At 40.1% G+C, this 22,694-nt stretch overlaps 2 protein-coding genes across 7 annotated transcripts in view; one reads left to right on the top strand and one right to left on the bottom strand.

The window, feature by feature from the left end:
* LOC134370966 (MOB-like protein phocein) overlaps positions 1-11,442 on the bottom strand; it is a 40,503-nt gene extending 29,061 nt beyond the window's left edge. For 2 of the 4 annotated variants that reach the window (XM_063087924.1, XM_063087915.1), the window contains exon 1: positions 401-496. In XM_063087924.1, coding sequence (XP_062943994.1) covers positions 401-460 — 60 coding nt within the window. In that variant the 5' untranslated portion in view covers positions 461-496. Of the gene's footprint in view, positions 1-400; positions 497-9,035; positions 9,208-9,287; positions 9,378-10,346; positions 10,512-11,125 lie in introns of those variants that run through there. The other 2 variants (XM_063087931.1, XM_063087939.1) reach the window with 2 other exon arrangements.
* On the top strand, positions 11,436-22,429 carry HSPD1 (heat shock protein family D (Hsp60) member 1). Of its 3 annotated transcripts, none has more exons than XM_063087907.1 (12): positions 11,436-11,538; positions 12,717-12,892; positions 14,211-14,463; positions 16,311-16,393; positions 16,990-17,085; positions 17,495-17,588; positions 18,068-18,236; positions 19,554-19,653; positions 20,366-20,611; positions 21,028-21,202; positions 21,498-21,676; positions 21,793-22,429. In XM_063087907.1, exons 2-12 carry the CDS (start codon positions 12,719-12,721, stop codon positions 21,949-21,951), a joined length of 1,728 nt encoding a protein of 575 aa, XP_062943977.1. In that variant the 5' UTR covers positions 11,436-11,538; positions 12,717-12,718; the 3' UTR covers positions 21,952-22,429. The 3 variants fall into 3 exon arrangements, with proteins under 3 accessions (XP_062943977.1, XP_062943971.1, XP_062943969.1); XM_063087901.1 differs by having other exon boundaries at positions 11,465-11,566; XM_063087899.1 differs by lacking the exon at positions 11,436-11,538 and adding an exon at positions 11,647-11,778.
* Positions 22,430-22,694: the final 265 nt, after the last annotated feature.

Below are 22,694 nucleotides of genomic sequence, written 5' to 3'. Positions count from 1 at the left end.
CCGCACACTCCGGTGGCCCTGACCCTCAGGAAACGCCAGAGGTCTCCACCTGGCTGGCCGCGCCCCTTCGGCACTAGTCAGCTGGGGCTCAGAAGCGAGGCGAGAACCAGCAGTCGCTACTGACAGGCTTGCAGCCTCAGGCCTCAGCGTTCACCACCAGCAGCCCCTACCCGTCCCTCACGCCCACCCTTAGGTCGGGGCTCCGCAGGCCTCGCGGGCGGCCGCCGCAGCCTCAGCCAGACTGATGGGCTGCGGCTCCGGAAGAGCAGGCCGGGCACCCGTGCCCCCGCCCGCCTGCCGCTCCGGCCCTGCCCAACCTCGCCTCAGTGGCGGACAGCTTCCAGGGTCGGCACGGCTTGGCACCGAGAGTTCCCCGTCAGGAAACGTGCGGAAATTATACCTGCGCCTTGGTGCCCGGCCTGTTCCGCCTTAACACTGCCGTCCCCTCCGCCATGACCATAGTGCCAGAGTCTGGGCGGCTGAAGTTGGTACCCGGATGTAGGGGACGCTGCCAGCGCGGGAGGGGGGGGCGGGGCGGGGCGGTGTTCACCATCCGGGAGCCGGGGAGGAGCGGACGGAACAGCCGCAGCCCGCGCGGGGCAGGACGGGAGTACGGGGAGGAGTCCAGGAAAGGGCCGGCTAGGCGGAGGGAGGAGGCGAATGAAGGAACAGCCGGCGGAGCTCAGGCGGTGGCTTGGAGGGAAGGAGAGATGGGAAGGCGGGGGCCACGACAGCTTCTGGAGGTCCGCGGTCCGGCGTGGAGGGGCGTGATTGCGGGTGGCCGCTGCAGCAGTATGTATGGGCTGCGTTGGTGCCTTCCTTGGGCTCTCGTTAGTTACACTGGAAGGACAATTTGCACAATGGCTACCGTTTCAGTAAACCCATGTGCAAGCAAATACATAAACAATTCTATCCCAAAATTCGCCTAGGAAAGCAGAGTAGAAAACAGGCCAGCAGTCTGGGAAAATTCCTTAGAACCTGCATGAATTCAACTAATCTCAAAGGCTGGGGTTTGAGTGTCAAATGTTATTTTCGCTGTCTTCTGACTTCAAAGCCAAGGACCTTTTCAATGACAGGTTTGTTTGCGTAGATAAAAGAACCAGATGCCAATCGTCTGAGATAGAGAGTGGACATCTAGTAGTGTGCGTTAGGCCGACTTAGAATTAGCTCGTATTTTTGCAAGTCATAAACAGAAGGAGGAAATGAATAGTCCCTGATAGATGGTGGGAGTTTTACATCTTAAAAGGATTCCAAATATCCTTTGTTGCAAGTCCTAAGAGTTCTCTTAAGTCAAAGTCCTAAGTAGACCGCTCAGTCTGTAAACAATCCCACCTCGCTTACTCCAAAGATTAAATTTCCTAGATTTTGTGGTGGTTTCCCAGAGCTGTAAATAGTAGTTACCTGTCCTTGAATGGGATCTTCTAGATTTGTTATACTGTTTCAGCCCATCTGAAAAAAAAAAGAGAGAGAGAAAGTGGAGGGGTCGGTGAAATTCAGGAACAAAATACAAATTCATTTTCTATGGAAAGTCTAATAGAGTTGTGTTGTGATGTCAATCCTGACCTTGTTCACAGGAAAAACCTTGCTCTTCAGGGCTGAAATGTTTCTAACTCATAACCTTCACATTTTCATTCCTCTGTCAGTCTGCACATTATGACCTTGAAACAAAAGCAATTTTATAACTAGGGTTAATTGGGCGCGGGGGGGGGGGGGGGGGGGGGCGGGAGAAAAGAAAAAAAAGAGCCTGATCATTAATAACATTTACATGTAATGATGGGTTACTTGAATATTTCAGGTAAAGTAGGAATGGTCTTTTTTAGAGGCAATATGGACTAATGGAAATAGCTCTGGGCTAGGATTCAGAAAAATCTAGGTTCTCTTACCTGTTGAATGTGAGACTTAGAACAAGCTATCAAACACGTTTCTTCATTCCTAATGAAGATTGTGCATAACAGTTCTTTCCCTTTACCCCCTAGAGTATGAAAGCGAACATGAAATTAAATATTTATGGAAGTATCTTGAATTTTTAGAAGAAAACATAAATCCAAAGTGTCGTAAGTAATTTCAAAAATATCTATCCAATATGAAATTCACTTTGGGGTAGTTCAAGTGTGAGTGAATGCATATTAAGTGCAAGGCACTGGGCTAAGTGCCGAGAAACATGAAAATGTATGAGATTTCCTTGAAGAGCTTAAAAATGAATGGGAAAGGGCAGTATGTAGATTACTGTATTACAAGGCAGAATGTCTTCAGTGTTGAAGCAGCCTGTTGGTTGCTTACTCGCCATCCATTCCTTTTCACGTGCTCTTTGCAAATAGGTACTGATCTTGCTCAGTGTCCATCTCTCCCTATATGATCAGGGAAAGGTAAACCTATCTCCAGCTGAGGGATAAATCCCTATTGGCCTAAACCAATGATTAGTTAAGGGGTAAGCATATGACTCCATGTTAGCCTAAGAAATGTGAAAGGAAGTCTTAGGGAAAACATTTTCATGCTCTTCAGGAAGAGATACCAAAAGAATAGGTCCCTTTTTTCTGCCACCAGACATTGCCAAGTCTGAGACTGCAGCATCCATATTGACTTTAAAAAAGCCAGCCTAAAAAGCAAAGTTGACACACTGTGAATGATGCATGAAGTAGTTGAAATGTGCCTTAAAGTATGGATAGCATTTATATGCAGAGATGCAGGACATTTCATTCCAGGTCAAGCAAAGTTGAAGCAGCAGGGAAGCATGGGAATGTGTGTTCATAGTTGAACAAATCAGTGCCGGTATATGGTTTTATACATCTTCAACATATTATGTGACAATCATTTTCTCCTTCTGAAAGTTGTTCATAATAATAGACGTAACTTTTTGGATTTATAGAGTTCAAACTTAGATGCTTTGACTACAAATGAGATATTGAATTTCTGTGACATTTCATTTTCCTCTCATGCATTCTAGAATATTTGATCAAGGCTGGCCAGTTGGTTCACCAGGTTAGTGTACAGTCTAGTAACCGCAAGGTCAACGGTTCAGATCCCCTTAACGGCCAGCCACAAGAAAAAAAAAGGATATTTGATTAAATTGATTGGTGGTTGTAGTTATCCAGCTTCCAAGATGGCCCCCAGTGATGATGGTCTCCTGGTATTTACACCCTGTGGGTTCTCTCTCACATTGAGTAGGGCTTACCTGTATAACTAATATGGTATTGTGGAAATGATGGTGTGTGACTTCTAATATTAGGTTATAGAAGACAGTGCAGCTTTTGCTTTGGTCTCTGAGATCACTTTCCCTGGGTTAGAAAACTGCCATGTGTGAGGACACTCAAGCATTCTTATGAGTCCACATAATGAGAAACTGAAGCCTTCTGTCAAACGTAAGCATCAACTTGGCAGCATATGAGTGAACCTTCCTGGAAGTGTATCCTTCAGCCCAAATCAGTCAAGCCTTCAGATGATGGCAGCCTCATGAGCACCCCCAAACTAGGACCACCCAACTAAGCTGCTTCCAATTTGTGATCTACAGATACTGTGTGAGATATTTATTATTTTAAGCCACTAAGTATGGGGTAATTTGTTATGCAGCAATAGATAACTAATAGAATAGTTCATGGACTTTCAGGGAGGGAGGATGTGATCAGAAGAGACAAGTCTCAGAGAATATTATCATTTCCTCTTTTCAACAGGGCTTCTAATGTCACTCATGAAGTTAGCAGCTTTCTATATTTTCTTCATGACACAAAGTATGCTATTAATTTAGTTGTTTATTGTGTGTCTCCTCCACCTTATTCATCCCTGTATCTGTAGTGCCTAAAACAGTGCCCGGCACATGCTCAAAAACCAAATGACTTAAAAATACTATAATAAACTGGACTTTTTGAACTGACACTCAAGCCAAATAAGTAAATAACCATTGATGTTTTTCCAAGTCATGTCTTCAAGCTTCATGAGACTGAAAGGGCATTTTTCAAGTCTTGAGGCTAAATTTTAAATATCTTAAAGAACTAGGCTTAATCTGTAAGGAGTCAGGTGGGGTGGTTGGATCCATTCCTTGTATCTTCTTACATACAGGAAAATCTCCAGATAGAACAAAGATCAAAAAAAAATTTTTTTTTAAACCCAAAAGATAAAAATACCTAAAGAAACCACGGAAGAACTGTTAAGTAGTGGAGAAGACTTTTCAGAATTTGACATAATACCCAGAAACCATAAAAGAAAACATTTATTCAAATACACCAAAATGACTTCCTGCAATTGCAATGCATAAACAAAATCAAAGCCAAAATGACAAACAGGATTCCTCATCACAATGAACTAATTTCCCTAATAAATAGAAATCTCATAAAAATCATAAAAAATCAGCACTTGGTAGAAAAATGGGCAGAAAGTCAGTTAACAGTAAAGAAAATAGAAATGACTTTTAAATACACGCGATGCTCGCCCTCATTCATAACAATGAAAAAAGTAAAATTATGAGATTGTCAAAATAAAACTTTATAACATCCTATATTATTTAGTGGGAAGAAATAAGCAGTCTCATGCATTGCTGGCCGGACTATTAATTGATAGAAATTATATGAAGGATAATTTGCAGATATCTGTATATTTGTACATGTATGATTAAAATCCACATCTTTTCACAAAGCAATTACATGTCTAGAAATTTATCTTACATGTGCAAAATTATGCATAAATTTATTCATTGCAGAAGTGCTTCTAATAACAAATATCAATGAGAGATGCTTAAATAAATTATGGTTCATCCATATTACGGAACATTATACAGTTTTAAAGACAACGAAAATGGTGTTTATATAGAGATTAATCCCAAAGACAAAATGTTACTATAAAAAAAACAAGGTGCCAAATGGTATGTACAGAATGTTTTTAGTTTTTAAAAAGGAAAAATGAAAAAAAATTTCATATACATAAAGACATATATGTACACACACACACACACACACACACACACACACACACACACACACACACACACACGCGTACATAAAACGCCCATGAAAAGAAAAAAAACACTAGTTGCCTCCAGGGATGGAACTGGATAGCTGGCAGACAGGGATGGGAAAGACTCTTTTCAGTGTATATCTTTTTCATTTTTTCAGTGTATATCATTTTGAATTTTTAACTACGTGAATACATTACCTATTTTAAAATAAATAAAATTAAAGTTTAAGAAAAAAATAAGCCTGGCTCAAAATAAAGGACAAATCTAGCACCCTCATTTTACAGTTCATTCTTAAGCTAAGAGAGGTTAGGTGATTTGTCAAATGTAACAAAACTAGAATGTAAGCAAGGCAGGACCAGAGCCTAAGTTTGATTGGGCTCTCTCATACAGGCTACCTAAGGGTACAGGAACACATGTTTACATGCTCTTCACACAAATAAATCAAAAGTTCAAAAATTCCATTTTAGTGTGGGTGCAGTGAAAACAGCAATTAACTTGCTGGAGGAAGCATGACTTGGTGTCACTCTGGAGAACAATCTGGCAGTCCTTAGCAAGAACCTAAAAAATGCTCTCAGCCAGGTTAAGTGACTATAGGGAGGACTTGCCTTATCAGATATGCAACTTTTATCAGATATAAAGCTATTTTTATTGAAAGCAATGTGGTGGAATAGAGAGGTCAATAGAACAGACTATAAAACCCAGGAATAGATATATTTAAAAATTCAATGTAAAATAATTGAAATAAAAAATAAATTCAATGTACAGTAAAGGTAACATCTCAAATTTCGGGGTGAGGAGAGCCGGGAGACAGTGGGCAGCAAGGAGAAGAATGGAAACACCAATAAAGAAGGTTAGGACAACAAGCTACTCATTGCTTTAAAAAAAAAAAAAGACATACATATGCCATACACTAAAATAAACTATGGATCAATTAAATGTTCAAAACAAAGTACTGTAAGAATGAGATTTAACTAGCTATAAACAGAAACTGCACATCAAATCAGGAAACAAATGTGACAAATTAGTACCTTTAATATATAAAACCCTATGGTCCACATTGGTGGGAATGCAAAATGGTGCAGCTGCCATGGAAGAGTAGAGAGGGTCTTCAAAAACTTATAAAACTGCAGTATGTGACAACATTAATGAACCTTAAGGACATTATGCTACATGAAATAAGTAAGTCACAGAAGGACAAATATTGCATGATTCTACTTATATGAGATATCTGAAATAGTCAAATCCAGAGAAACAGAGAGAATGGTTGCCAGGCACTGGTGGGAAGGGCAGATGGGAACTTGCTAATCAACAGTATAATGATTCAGTTATGCAAGATGAGTAAATTCTAGAGATCTGTTACATTATACCGATAGTTAGCAATACTGTATTGTGCACTTAAAATTTTAAGAAGGTAGATCTGTTAAGAACTCTCACCACAATAAAAATAAAAGAACGTTATGATCCCTATCTTTAAAAGAACTTTTTGTAAAAGCACACATACTTCTGAAACAATAGAAGGAAAAGTCATAATCTTAATAATGGTTAATACCTGTATGACAGAATAACTCCCTGGTAATTTTTTTTTTTTTTTTTTAAATTTTTTTTTTTTTTTTTTTTTTTAAAAGATGACCGGTAAGGGGATCTTAACCCTTGACTTGGTGTTGTGAGCACCACGCTCAGCCAGTGAGCGAACCGGCCATCCGTATATGGGACCCGAACCCGGGGCCTTGGTGTTATCAGCACCGCACTCTCCCGAGTGAGCCACGGGCCGGCCCCTCCCTGGTAATTTTAATGTTGTTCATTTCTGCTTCCAAAAGTTTTTGTGTTGGAAATCAAATGAGTTCAATCCAACTCTGTAACTTAAACTTTCTGTCACTTTGAGTTTACCTCATTGCGCACCTTTCTTCACCTTTGAAGCAGGAACCTCTGTCTCAAAAGGTTGCTATGACTACATGCAACCAAGCAAGATTACACATAAAGTGCCTAGAACGGTGCCTGGCAAGTGCTCAAAAGTGGTAGTTAATATTATTGTGTAAATTCGTTAGAATTTCACCTATTTTGTTTACCTTTCTTCATAATTATTTTTCTCTTGAACAAAAGGTAAATGGCAACATACTAGTCTCAAACATACGGTTACACACTCCCAGTCCTCTAAATTTCTCGTGGTAAAATTCTTTTCCCTATTTTATCAATATAACTTCACAATCTCAAATTTTTTCTGGCTGATAACACCAAAAGGCCTCAGATCTCCATATTAGCCAGCCACCAAAAAATAAAATTCTTTAACAAGAAAGCTAGGCAAGGACTATTGTGGCATAAAAATTCATCATTCTGATTTAGTTGGTTTGAATGGGGCCCTGAAATTTTATAGTTTTAGGAATGAACCAAGTTTGGAAACTATCACCTTTAGATCTCAAAACTCATTTGCTTGGGTCTTTGGAACACAGCATTAGAGAATAATGGGAAAGCTGTGGCCTTCGGACTGGATTCCTAGCTCTGCAAGTTACAAGCCACATGGCCTTGAACAAGTTCTCTCTTCCAAGTCAAGCTTTCTCATTGGCAAGTCTGTGCTCACAAGGTTATGATGGGCAAAACACATTATCTAACTGTACCTGGAATAGAGTATGAAATTGATAACCCATTTGGATAACATAAGAAAGAGCTTTTAGGCATAACTCTAGTACTTCAGTTTGACAAAAATTAAGCTTTAGTATACCAAAGACGCTAACACATACGTTAATGAAAATACACATGTATTGATATTACTGGAAGTACATACTACTTTATTGGTGGGGAACACAACTACAACTTCATCTGGATTTCAATTCCACTTAAAATATAGGACATAATCTTTAAAAAACATTACCACAGACTAGTTTATAAGTAAATGAAACTAGAAAGTAATGTTAACTACTAAGACAAAGAGCTGGTAGCTAAGAGAGTGTTGAGTTTAGAGGTTTGGTAATCAACTCCAGCATGGGAGTCTGGGTTCAAATGTTAACCCTTCTATAGCTAGATCAAACTATTTATCTCATTTTGTGATTGTTTCCTTACTGGTTAAATTCAACACTTAAGTGCCGTTTGTTACTACCCACTCCCCATAACAGTCATTATCACCAAGATTAACTGAAGTGATGTGTATTAAATGCTTAGACGTATCTAACAAAGTAGCAAATACGAGGCCATAAAGGATCAAGTTTTAGACAGCATCTGGAGGTAGACTGGTCTAAATCCCAGCTTTGCCACTTCCCACTGAGTGATGTTGGTTATTACTGTGCCTCAGCTTCTTCATTTGCAAGATGAGACTAGTACCTGACTCATAGGACTGGTGAAATATTAAAGCAATCAATATACACAAAGCACCTACAATAGCAGCCAGCACCTAGAAAATGTCCCTGAAGTATTAACTATTATTGCCATAATAGTGTCTAATCTGGAAAAACAGAAGGCACTCAGCCAGTGTTTAATATACCTTGCCTTGGACTTTTTTTACCAAGTAAATTATGTAGTAAAGTTTTAGAAACTGGAAATGTTCATTCAGGAAGTAAGTTTTTCTAAATACAAAACTTAAGAAACAAGACATTAAAAAAAAACCCACTGGGGCCGAGCCCGTGGCGCACTCGGTAGAGTGCTGCGCTGGGAGCGCTGCGACGCTCCCACCGCGGGTTCGGATCCTACATGGGAATGACCGGTGCACTCACTGGCTGAGTGCCGGTCACGAAAAAAGACAAAAAAAAAAAAAAAAAAAACCCCCACTGGAGCCCATGAATGAAGAACTGTACTTCACTATAAACTTGTTATACCTGAAATCAGAATGTTGCTACTTAATTTTCTCAAAATAAAAGTGTAAATCCATGACTTTCTATCAGCATCTATAATATATATAATACAGCTAAATTCAGTGTGAAAATGTATCTAGCTAGAAAACCTGGTTTCCCAGAATTCTCTGCAGATTAGGAAAAGCGCATAAACTGGAGAACCCCAAAACCACCGTGAATCACTAAATAAAGATTAACCACTCATTTACATATTTTTATTTAGAAATATTTATATCAATACAATGAAACTAAATTTCAGACACTAGATGTCATTAGTTTAGATATCATTAGTTTATTATAAAAGAGACATGGAAATTATTTACATGATGAAAGATTTCAGAACTTCAATGGAATGGGCAGCTTCGAGTGATGCCATTTCAACAGTGATTTATTTCAGTCTACATACTTTCCAAGAATGTCACCATCTCTAAATAAGAAATAATCCTGCAAATAGAGAAACCATTAGTTAAATACAGCTTACAGCAAGAACTTAACTTCTTTTTAGAATTATTAGGTTTCCACACCTTGTCATCTATAACCACTTTGGTGCCTCCATATTCTGGGAGAAGAACTTTATCGCCAACTTTCACACTAACTGGTTGAATCTCTCCACCCTTAAGGGAATAAGAATGTTCATTAACAAAGACATCTTGTTCACCAAATATATACAGTTAACTTTTAAATCACTACAATTAGTAAAATGTACCAATATGTTAACAATGTACTTGGTGGCCAAGTGATACAATTTATACTAGAATTGTAGTTTCTTCACTCAATAACATCACTGCAGAGTTATACTTCAAAATAATGAAAGCTTAAACTAAAACCTGATTTCAGTGTAAAAGTTCAAAGAGTTATCTGTACAGGAAAAGCTAACTTTAACTAAACCTAACTTCATAATTGTTAAATATTAACATAATCTATCAACCATGTAAAATACACCAGTTTGAAAAACCACATACAGGCTAGCTATTTGACTTTTTTCAATATACAAAAATTTAAGATTAGTTTTCTGTACTTAGAACATACATTTCTTTTGATTCAATTTCCTTTCCTCCGAAGTACAGAGGGACTGAAGCAGAAATGCCCACTCCTCAAAGCCTTACTACATTTTTACAGACCTTAGGTCTAACTAGGTAATTGGAGAACACCTGGAAGAATAGCCCAACCTGTTCCTTTCATAGGTATGCCAACTGAGGCCCTAAGTGGTTATGAGATTAAGGCAATTTCATTGTGTTACAGTTAACCAACAGTCCAAGTTTCCTCTCAAATCTTACAATCTGCCACAGTTTAGTCTTGAAGCATAATGTTTTGTCTTATCAAAACTTTGAAATTTGAAAAAAAACGCTGGTCACACTAGACTATCAAATGGCTATCGACGGCAATTTTCATACCCTGGAAATCCCCATCATATAAAATATTTTACTTTACAATCATTTTCCTTAAAGAGACAAATTAAAGGTGAACTCAACAATGATCCTGATGATGACACATGCTATTCGAAAGGCTATTTTAATAACCCAGGATTACTCCTTTTTCCTCCATTTCGCGCACAAAAATAGTTCCATTATAGACCCATTTACCTTTCCTTTAGAGCCCGATCCAACAGCTACTACTGTTGCTTGCAACACTTTTCCTTGCGCTTTTTCTGGAAGCATAATGCCTCCTTTGGTTACAGTTTCAGCTGCACTCCTTTCAACCAATACTCGATCAAAGAGTGGAAGAAACTTTCTAAATGCTTGTCCTGCCTGTAGAGAGAAATGTTGGAGTTGAAACAAAAACAATATATGTAATCATACTTTGAACAGACCGTGCCACCATAACCATTACATCTCAAACACCACGTTTTGGCTTTCAAAATTTACACCAAAATTCAGATTATCCGTTTAGGAAACACGTTTGAACTTCTCACCCTATATTGCAAGTTACCTCTGTTAGGGGTCGTTGGTGCTCCCCTGGTAAGCAACCAGCTAAGCTTTAAAGGACAACCAAGCTTATCCCAAGGTCAATTATCTTACTTGCTCAAGTTTTTCTAAGGATTTTTCAGGAAACGTTCGGATCGCTCTCTACCTGGGGCCATGCGCTTCCTCCACGGTATTACACACCCACAAAGGCCCTGCAGAAGCAGGTGAGCCGCCGCGTGTGCGTCCGCCTTCCCGCCCCCTGCCCACACGCCTGCGGCACACGCGCGTGCAAAGGGCCTTCGGCGGAGAAAAGGGTCGGTCGGCGTCGCCTCTCCAGGGGACAGGCGGGCGCCGGTCATTGGTCCCATACCCCTCCCGCCAGGCCAAAAAGCAGGCCGTCTGGGCTCCCCCTGCTCCTGGGATGACCAGGGCCCGCCGAGGGCCCACGCGGGACTTACCATGACTCCCGCCGCCACCGCAGTTCGTATTTTGCCCTCTCGCCGCCACCACCGCCAGGACAGATCCGCAGTCTGGCCCTGGGGACACGTGAAAACCCGGGCAGTGCGCAAGCGCGCTGGCCTCCGTTCCCCTGCCCCGCCCCTCCGCGCCAGAAGGGGCGGACGCGGCGGCGCGCGCCGGGATTCGTTCCGAGGGCTCTGCGCAGGCCACTGACGCGCGGACGGGGAGGCGGGAGAAAAGAGGAGCTCTTTCTAGTCTTTTCTAGGCGACAAGCCCAGGTGAAAGAACTATCCCTTCCTCCCCCCACTCCGGAAATGACGCCTTGATCCTTGACCCTCAGAGAGCGCGGCGCTTTCCGGAAAGTTCTGGAACCGAGCGGGGCCCGGGAACTAGTCTAAGCTGGCCAGAGGGGGTGAGCCCGCCGGCCTGGCCTTGAGCGGGTAGGGAGGGGCGGGGTCGCGCGCGGCGCATGCAGATTGCGGGGCCCTGGCCAACGGGAAGGGCGGGAGCCGACCGCACACTTCGTGCCGCGGGGCGGGGGAGCGGCGGAGGGAGGGGCACGGGCTCATTGCAGTGTGCGCCGTGCGCTCTGTCCCTCACTCACCGCCGACGGCCTGCCTTGCCGCGCGCACGCTCCGCCGCCGCCCCGCAGGTACGCGGCCGCCCCGCGCCGCTCCGCCCTGGCGCCTACGACCCTGGAGCCGGCCGTCCTCCGCTGCGGTCCTGCCTGAGTGGGCCGAGGGAGAGAGCCAGGACTTCCCCGCAGAGCTGCAGGCCTGGGCCGGCTGGTCCAGGCCCCGCCGGCCCACGCGGGTTCCTATCACGTGCGGCGCGGATCGCGCGCCCGGGCGCGGGAGGGAGGACTCGCGCGGGAATTGGGATCGGGGGGTTGAAGCCACTGGACCCTATGGTGCAACTAGCTCCTCGCCGGCTGCAGGGGCGCGGGGGTGGGGGAGGGGCGGTGGTCGTATCCGCAGAAGAACCGGTTTTTACCCCGCGGGCTGCAGGGACTCCAGCGCCTCCACTCTTGACCTTGCCGGGGGTGTCCTGAAGGAAAGACACGTGAGGCCGCGTGGAGGGGGACGGGCCGCCGCCCCCAGCATCGCGGCCTTGCCGGCTGCTCTGATACTGTAGCTCCGGCTAGATACATGGAGACACTTTTTGCCGAGCGGCTTTTTTGCACCCTCAGCAATATTTTTACTTTCCCGGTCACTGGGATTTGTAACTTGCCTTTCTCCCGGTGAGTAGGTTTTTCATAGGCACATTTGAAGTGGGTCTGTTCTCAAGGCCATTTTAGCGGTGAAAGATTAACTCGTTTTTGGTGGCAGGGGTAGGTGGCCGTGGGGAAGGAGTTGCGTGTGCTTTGTGCTAGTGCTTGGGTCATGCGTGGGGGCGGCCTCTTTAAGCTTCAGCTAGCAGCTGATGTCCTGAAGCTGGGCGCATTCCGTGGCCCGGGCATGGTGGCTGGCGGGAGCTCAGCCAGGCTCACATCTAACACTGCTTATTCTCTTGCGGGGTTGGGTGGGTATGTTTGCTGCAAAGCACCACGGGTAGCGCCAGTACTGATCATTTACTTGTTCTGCCCCTCAGAAATGCTTCGATTACCCACAGTCCTTCGCCAGTTGAGACCAGTGTCCAGGGCACTGGCTCCTCATCTCACTCGGGCGTATGCCAAAGATGTAAAATTTGGTGCAGATGCCCGAGCCTTAATGCTTCAAGGTGTAGACCTCTTAGCCGATGCCGTAGCCGTTACAATGGGGCCAAAGGTATCAGTATTCTTATTTTATTGTAATTACAGTATTATTAAATTAGGAGTAGTGTTTTACTTAAGTAAATCGTTATACTGAACTATTGAGCAGTACTTTGGTATCCGTTTTTGAGAGAACCCCATTTACATTGGTTAACTATTTTTTTTAACTGAGGCATAATCATCTTAAAATTAAACTTCAGCCACATTTTTGAAACCTTATTTTTGTACTGTGTGATGTAATCGGGTAGTAATTCATAGCTCAAGGTGGAGTCTTAAACTGGAGGTAGAATTAATCTTGCTTGTCTGCTTGGGTTAAATTTTGGATCCCTTCCCAGTAGTTAGTGCCAAATATAGAGGAAAGAGTATAGCTTACCTGAGGTAATAGCATTTTTAAGGTACGGTTCAGGGCCGTTAAAATACATTTACATTGTTTGTAGCCATCACCACCATCCATCTCTAGAACTTTTTTCCTCTTGGTAAACTGTTAGCTCTGTAGCCGTTAAGCAATAGCTTCCTTCCCATTTCCCCTCTCCCATTTTAGCCAGTGTTTTTCTGCTGTTCTGTTCCAAAACATATTTACAATTATAAGTCTCATTTAATAGTGTGGGGTAATATTTTTGTTTGTTTTTGGCGGCCGGTATGGGGATCCGAACCCTTGACCTTGATGTTATAACACCCTAGACTGACCAACTGAGGTAACCAGCCAACCCTGGTGTAATATTTTGAGGAGACCTTTGAAGGTGTTGTAAAGTGTTGCTTCGTTTCAGACTGAAGACAATGTAAATATCAAAGTGATCCAAACAGCTCTATAAAATAAGGCATTTGCATACCTCAAGAATAGAAAGAAGCTTTGGTTCAAATCCAAAACTGCCAATACTATTTGTGTCATGTTTGAGGTTTTATGGTGAGTGAACCTGAAAGAGCACACTGTACTTTCCTTGCTGGTTAGTGTTTTAGTAAGTGGATTTTAAAACAAGTCCCATTACTTTCAAAGATAACAGGCACGACCCAAAATTTAAGTATAAATGATGTGAAGAATGTTCTGGAATTTCATGGTTTGTTTTGTGTTCTTGTTCATTTTATAAGATGACATCTTTGAGTTCAGGGTTTTTGTCTCCTGTGATATCCCATTCAAACTTAAGCTCTTGGCAGAGAAGCACGTTATTTTATCTGCAGACTAAGAATGTTGTTAAATTTGCCCTTGAGATTCATGCTGCAGGACTGCTAGAAATGACACAGCTGTGCTGAGGCTTTCAGATGCTTTTTTAAAAAAAATCTGAACAATCCTTAAAAAGTGTGTGATCCTGTCACATTTTTTCTCTCGGCAATTATAGGGAAGAACAGTGATTATTGAACAGAGTTGGGGAAGTCCCAAAGTAACAAAAGATGGTGTAACTGTTGCAAAGTCAATTGACTTAAAGGATAAATATAAGAATATTGGAGCTAAACTTGTTCAAGATGTTGCCAATAACACAAATGAAGAGGCTGGTGATGGCACCACCACTGCTACTGTACTGGCACGCTCTATTGCCAAGGAAGGCTTCGAGAAGATTAGCAAAGGTGCTAATCCAGTGGAAATCAGGAGAGGTAGGAATGTCTCTTCATTGTCACTACAGTGTTCTAAACCTCGGTGTTCCATAATAAAACAGCTTGGACCTAAGGAAAATGTCTGTTATTTTAGGAAGTTGATTCTTTTCTCATTTCTGTTCTCATTTTAAAAAAAAAAAATCTTAAAACTGTTTTTCTTCATCAAATAGTGATTAAATACAAAGTACCCACTATCCTGTGCTGGGTGTTACGAAAAATAGGACTAAAGTAGTCCCTGACTGCCACCCCCCACCCCGCCAGGAAGAACAGCAGTTTATTGGAAGATACAGAATATGCTATATACTTGAAAATAGCAAAATTACAGGGATTAGAGAAGAGAAATTATATAATTTATTTTTTTAAGGCAAGTCAAGTGAAGCAGTGGGAGTGACAAAGGAACAAAGAAATCTGTGACTGGTTGTCATCAATTAGTTGTAAACACCACTGTACCCATCAGATGATACAGTTTTGATGTTTTACTATGGAAAGTTTTAAGACTAAATAAGAAACTAGATCAATCAGGATGTCAGAGAGTGATGTTTCCTCAGTTATTGTAGCATTTTTTTTTAATACTACTTACCATTTTATTGTTGTATGTTTAATTCTGTTTTTTCATGGACTATTTTTTTAAAGATGACCAGTAAGGGGATCTTAATCCTTGACTTGGTGTTGTCAGCACCACGTTCTCCCAAGTGAGCCAACTGGCCATCCCTATATAGGGATCCGAACCTGTGGCCTTGGTGTTATCAGCACCACACTCTCCCAAGTGAGCCCATGAGTCAGCCCCTTCCATGAACTTTTTGAAGTACCCTCATATTGCAGTGTTTGAGGTTCAAATGAATACATTGCATTGAAAGCCGTTTTACTGTAAATCATCAACAAGTATTAATTAAGGTTATAGAGAATACTTACCTCTCAACACCTTGCCTTGGGTTTTTTCTTTTTTTTTCCTTTTTGGTGGCTGGCTGGTACTGGGATCCCAATCCATGACCTTGGTGTTACAAGGCTGTGCTATAACCAACTAAGTTAACTGGGCTGTTGAATTTTTTTCTTTTTTTCTGACCAGTAAGGGGATCGCGACCCTCAGCACGGTGTCATCCACACCACGCTCAGCCAGCGAGCGCACCGGCCATCCCTATATAGGATCCGAACCCGCGGCCTCAGTGCTACCAGTGCCGCCCTCTCCCGAGTGAGCCGCGGGGCTGGCACTGAATTTTTTTCTTAAAGTAACATTTCTCAAAGGAGGGGAGAGTTAGCAAAATGGGTCTGTTAAAACTGACTTAACATTTTGTTAGTTCATAAATACACATTAAATGAAGTGAGGGAATTTCAGATAATTAAAACCTGCAGGGGCATAGCCGTAAGAAATTCCTATTGCTAAGAATTGGACTTCTTGTTCAAAGTAAGCAAGTGTTACGCATTTTGGTATCTTTTTTGTGTCATTTGATGAAAGTGAGAAGTGTTGGATAGCCCTATTGGGACCAGGCCACTTGATGGATTAGGATGACTTGAATGGCAAAATTCTTGAAACTATACATATCCACCTTTTCTTAGTCCAATTTTCAAAATAATTTTGGCATTGCAGGACTTTATTTACTGTGTTAATTTATTTTTACTGTATAAGTTTAGAGTCATTGTTTAATTGCATGCCATCCAGTTCCCTTGTGGTCAGGAACATCACTGGCACAGAAGCAATGTACAAACTTAATATGAAGCCATAAAAATATTTATCATGAATCTTGAGATTTCTTCTTGGTATGGAAGCCATGAGAGAATAAGCATTGTAGTGCTCGCTTCGGCAGCACATATACTAGAATAAGCATTGTAATGACATATTATCATACTAGGTGTGATGTTAGCTGTTGATGCTGTAATTGCTGAACTTAAGAAGCAGTCCAAACCTGTGACCACCCCTGAAGAAATTGCTCAGGTAAGGACTTTTCATAATAAATTTTTTTTTTTTTTTAAGTCTAGTAGGTTGTGTCATTTTATTTCATGATCACAGGTCAGTGTCAGAATAACAATACTACCCAGTCACCAACATTGGGAGCAGTTTTTTTTTTTTCTTTATTGCTAAAACATTTGAAAAGAATTCAGCGACCATAATTTGAATCTTAATGGATTGTCCTCTTAGTTCTACATGGCTATAAAAGGGATTTTTATGTATGTGAAAATGTTCTTAGCCATTCTCATAGGTGTATAATTTTTGTCAGTTTGTAAAGTCACCAGATATGCCAAGGAAAGGTAAAATGGGGTTAGCAGTTTTGGGGGGTTTTTTTCTTCACTGTTTTTGTTTATTTAAAAGAATAATTTTATATTTATATTCTTCAAAATGATATAGCTGAATAATGAGTTGAAAAAGAACTGAACAAAGAAGAACTAGTACTTCATTAAAACTGTTAAACCATAAATTAACCTCCTTCATGTTTGGAAGTACTAGTTTGGAAGCTACTAGGCAAAGGGAAGAGGGTTGATTGAGGACAGTAACCATACCATTTAATTTTGAAGGTAATTTGATTATTACAGGTTGCTACGATTTCTGCAAATGGAGACAAAGAAATTGGCAACATTATTTCTGATGCAATGAAAAAGGTTGGAAGAAAGGGTGTCATCACAGTAAAGGCAAGTGTTTTTAATGATAGCTTGGATAAGGTGTTTGATCAAAACAGATTCTGAAGTAGAAAAATTTGATCTATATGAGTTGCAAATAGAGTATGTTATTCCTTTGTGTGTAATTTCAGCACCTGTTTAGAGTAGAGTACTTACTGTATTTTGTGTGAATTAGTAGCCTTTGCTTCCTGGAATGAATTCATCTTATTTACGTGATATTATCATTTAATAATTTGAATTATTCAAATACACATTTTTGGAATTTTTGCAGAAATGGAGTTGTATGCTCTGGGGCATTTGTATATTCCTACCTGGATACCTTAAAGGCCATTGGGGTCTGTTTTTATTAACCTGGTCTATAATTCCAAGTTTTGTGTTTCTTCAGTGAAATTCATTGATCTAATTCTTTGACTTGTCATAGGATGGAAAAACACTGAATGATGAATTAGAAATTATTGAGGGCATGAAGTTTGATCGAGGCTATATTTCTCCATATTTTATTAATACATCAAAAGGTAAGAGCAAATCAATAACTGAAATTTTAAAAATATACTTCATTAGTATGTGTCAAAATATAGGCATTAGTTGGTGTTCATACCTCTAAAAAGTAAGTTTGTATGTTCTAAAAGTTAATATATGTGAGAAATGAAGGAAAAAAACACATTTTTTGGTCACTTTTTTTTTTTTTTTTTTTAAATGATGATCGGTAAGGGGATCTTAACCCTTGACTTGGTGTTGTCAGCATCACGCTCACCCAGTGAGCCACGGGCCGGCCCTTTTTGGTCACTTTTAAAGTATATTGGAACTTCGGTTTAGTTTTTCATTTATTTGCTTGTTTATTTTATTTTTGTTGCTGGCTGATGGGGGATCTAACCCTTGACGTTGGTGTTACAACACCGCACTCTAACCAACCAGCCCTAGCTTTTCATTTATAGAAATTGCAATCATTTTGAGTGTTGTTAAAGTTTGGTTTGAAATATTCATTGTTTTGTAGGTCAGAAATGTGAATTCCAGGATGCCTATGTTCTCCTGAGTGAAAAGAAAATTTCTAGCGTCCAGTCTATTGTACCTGCTCTTGAAATTGCCAATGCTCACCGGAAGCCCTTGGTCATAATTGCTGAAGATGTTGATGGAGAAGCTCTAAGTACACTTGTTTTGAATAGGTAATAAGCAGCAGAATTTGATGGTTTACATTTCTAAGTGAAAGAGGTATTTGTATTGCTATTTGAAATCTCCATTTTTATAAGTATTTACATTTGTTTTGGAAGTGCATGACTGAGGTGTTTTGTTTTTAACAGTGTAACTTTTCAAGGAACAGGTAAATAGGCAACTGCCATTCTAAAAACCTCAGACCTAAGTGTATTTGTATTTAGTAATTAAGTATTTATATAATCTATTGTTAAATGTTTAATCGTCAGAAAAAAATAGTACTCTGCCTAGAATACAATGAAGTCTAGTTAACTTATTTAAATCTACATTTTAATGTATAGTTTGATGTTAATTTCAAATTTAGAATAGGTGATGTTTGTGCTGTAAACAGAATCTTAGGGTATTAAAATGTATATGCATCCTATTCTTAGAATTGAGGCATTTCAGAAGCAAGACTTTCCAATTTTGGTAAATGAAAATGCACAAATGAAGTGCATGTATGTTTTAGAGATTACTTGACCTGACCAAGGTTCTAAATGAGCTTGCTTGTCCTGGAATGTTTTTCTTAATTTGGATTTGCTTGGAAGGGTGGGGAGAGATGTTAAGAAAAGCCTTGCAGATTGTGGGATTTGAAGCAAAAAAAAAAAAAAAAATAGGCCTACAGAGTTTTCATTGAGCCATTTTATGCTGATAGCTAGCTATAAAATCAGATGTCCAATTTATCATAGCTTATCTTTATTTGGCTCCCTTCTGTTTCACAATCTGCTCTCAAGTGGACATTTCTTTCATTGTATATTCCAAGTATCATTTATCTGATAAAATTTCAGGTGAGCTTAACACTACTGTGAGCGTTGTACAACATTTTATAAAGGAACTGAATTCAGAACATTCCTTGTTCAAACTTAGCTTTAATAACTGTGCTCTAACCAACCGAGCTAATGAGCCAGCACCTTAATCCAATACTAAGTGGAACCTGTGGAGTAAATATGTTTATTAAATAGCCCTCATTTAATATTCAATAATTATTGTTTTTCCACCATTCATAAAGTAGTTGTCACTGTATCTTTTAATGTGAATTTTGCTTCTTGGTCCAGCTGTTCAACTGGACTGTAAGGCCAGCAGTTTATTAAGGTAATCAGATATGGACAAGTATAGATGAATGGAAAATAGCCCTGTCTCATGTCTTTCCTATCTTAATTTGACAAATATTACTAGGAAGCACAAAAAAAAAAGGGTAGGAGTCCTAAGTAGTCCTAGTACCAGAACTTGACAGGAATTAAACCAGACAGGCATTTTTATTTTATTTAAATCTTATAAACTGTTCTTAACAGGCTAAAGGTTGGTCTTCAAGTTGTAGCAGTGAAAGCTCCAGGTTTTGGTGACAATCGAAAGAACCAGCTTAAAGACATGGCTATTGCTACTGGTGGTGCAGTAAGTAAAATAAATGTGATGTTGGTTTACTGAAAATAATTTATACTGCTAGGTCTAAAATTTATAGATAGAATTTACATTTTTCACAATTACATGCTACTGTCTGTTTCTGTCGGGTATTTGGTACACAGGAATTGGATTAGGATCCTTTTCATCTCTAACTTGTCATGAGTCTGGCCTAAGAATTGGCTTAGGGACCAAATTTGTTTTCAGTTTTGAAAGACAACAGTTTAGGCCTATGGTCTAGTCCTGGTTCCACCAATAAATGGGACCTTGGGTGTTTCCTTTCTCAAATAAGGCTAATACTAATTGGCAGAGTTGAGAGGATTGAGAAGTTGGAAATTCAATAAAAGTCCATATTCAAGTCTTATTCTAGACTAGCAATGGTCTTGAAATCTCTCGTTACAAAGAAATGTAGTATTTCAAGGTGTTTCTTTTTTTTTTTTTTTTTAAAAAAGATGACCGGTAAGGGGATCTCAACCCTTGACTTGGTGTTGTCAGCACCACGCTCAGCCAGCGAGCCAACCGGCCATCCCTATATGGGATCCGAACCCGGGGCCTTGGTGTTCTCAACACCACACTCTCCCGAGTGAGCCACGGGCCGGCCCTCAAGGTGTTTCTCTTGACAGAACACACCCACATGATGGATTGGTAAATTTGGTATGGAAGAAACTGTAACCTACAACTGGTTCACGTTTAAATGTTTTTATAGGTGTTTGGAGAAGAGGGATTGACCCTAAATCTTGAAGACGTTCAGCCTCATGACTTAGGAAAAGTTGGGGAGGTCATTGTGACCAAAGATGATGCCATGCTCTTGAAGGGAAAAGGTGACAAATCTCAAATTGAAAAACGCATTCAAGAAATCATTGAGCAGTTAGATGTCACAACTAGTGAATATGAAAAGGAAAAACTGAACGAACGTCTGGCAAAACTTTCAGATGGAGTAGCTGTGCTAAAGGTAAGATTTATTGTTGAGAATAAGACTCTTGGGTTCCGAGCCCAAGAATAATTTTACTTCCTTGGTATTCCCCAGTAATGCCATGGAACTAAGCAAATATTTGGGGAATTAGCTATATTGTGGAAGTACTTATTATATAAAATTTCCTTACTGAAACATTCCTTTCTTAAACCAGAGTTGAACTTTTACTAGGGGAAGTTGCTAAGGAAAGAGAGAGGTCTTTTGTTAATGGACTAGAAGGTCAGTCTGGAGTCTGCCTTTTGTGGGACACTACACATGCCCTCTTAGTTGTTTAGTCATGCTGCCACTTTTTTTTTTTTTTTTTTTAATGAAACGATGTGCTTTTTAAATGACTTTTAGCAACCAGCATCTTGAATGGGAGAGGTCATACTAAATGGAATTCTTTTAATCTTTAGGTTGGTGGGACAAGTGATGTCGAAGTGAATGAAAAGAAAGACAGAGTTACAGATGCCCTTAATGCTACAAGAGCTGCTGTTGAAGAAGGCATTGTTCTGGGAGGGGGTTGTGCCCTGCTTCGCTGCATTCCAGCCTTGGACTCATTAACTCCAGCTAATGAAGATCAAAAGATTGGTAAAGAGTTATCTTTCAAATGAATTTATTTGTGGCCTAATTTTTAGGCTTTCTATTAGAATAATAATGCTGCCCTCTAAATGGAACATTAAATCACAATTTCCTGAATAACAGAAGTAGAAAAGTTATGTCAGAGAGAGCTAATAATACATTGCATCTTTCAAGGGAAATGATTTGACAAATTGTGGTAGGATTGGGATTTTCCTATATCGGTACCCTCAAAAGTTAGAATTGTGTTGTAATATTTATAAAAGAATAAACAACAAATTTGCTAAGATTTGTTTTCTTTGTGTAGGTATAGAAATTATTAAAAGAACACTCAAAATTCCTGCCATGACCATTGCTAAGAATGCAGGTGTTGAAGGATCTTTGATAGTTGAGAAAATTATGCAAAGTTCCTCAGAAGTTGGTTATGATGCTATGCTTGGAGATTTTGTGAATATGATAGAAAAAGGAATCATTGATCCAACAAAGGTAAATATTTGAACACCTTGTAAAAATTCTTCCAACAACTCACTCTAAGAGGAAATTTTCATCACATTTTGTTCATATATGAGGGAAAAGTAATGTCTCATTAAATTTTTTTCTAGGTTGTAAGAACCGCTTTGTTGGATGCTGCTGGGGTAGCCTCTCTTTTAACTACAGCAGAAGTTGTAGTCACAGAAATTCCTAAAGAAGAGAAGGACCCTGGAATGGGAGGAATGGGTGGAATGGGAGGAATGGGTGGAATGGGAGGTGGCATGTTCTAATTCCTAGAATAGTGCTTTATCAATATTAATGAACTGTGACAGGAAGCTCAAGGCAGTGTTCCTCACCGATAACTTCAGAGAAGTCGATTGAAGAAAATGACTGAAGAAAAGGCTGGCTGATGTTTAAGAAAATCACTATAACCATCAGTTACTGGTTTCAGTTGACAATATATAATGGTTTACTGATGTCATTGTCCATGCCTACAGATAATTTATTTTGTATTTTTGAATAAAAGACATTTTTACATTCCTGATACTGGGTGCAAGAGCCATGTACCAGTGTACTGCTTTCAACTTAAATCACTGAGGCATTTTTACTACTATTCTGTTAAAATCAGGATTTTAGTGCTTGCCATCGCCAGATGAGAAGTTAAGAAGCAGCCTTTCTGTGGAGAGTCAGAATAATTGTGTACAAAGTAGAGAAATATCTGATTATGTGATGACCTTTGTGTAATAAAAATTTGTTTAAAGTTAATAATTGTGTTAGCCTTTCCATAATGTAAAAGTTATGAGAAATGAAAGCCAACTGAAGAGAAGGGGCAGAGGCCGGCACGTGTGTAAAACATTCTACCTGTAGTATTTTCATGTATGTTGAACAGATTAGAGGGGATTGAATAAAAGGCATATTGACTCAGCAGAATTTGACTAGAACACAGTTTGGGTTATAAAGGTGGCGACAAGCAAACTTGCTAGTAGTATGAGAGGGTTTGGAGGAAAAGAAACCTAGGGAAATGGTTTGTATT

The sequence above is a fragment of the Cynocephalus volans genome, chromosome 1 (genome assembly GCF_027409185.1).
Source record: "Cynocephalus volans isolate mCynVol1 chromosome 1, mCynVol1.pri, whole genome shotgun sequence".
Lineage (NCBI taxonomy): Eukaryota > Metazoa > Chordata > Mammalia > Dermoptera > Cynocephalidae > Cynocephalus > Cynocephalus volans.
This window is presented reverse-complemented; position numbering and strand designations above follow the sequence as displayed.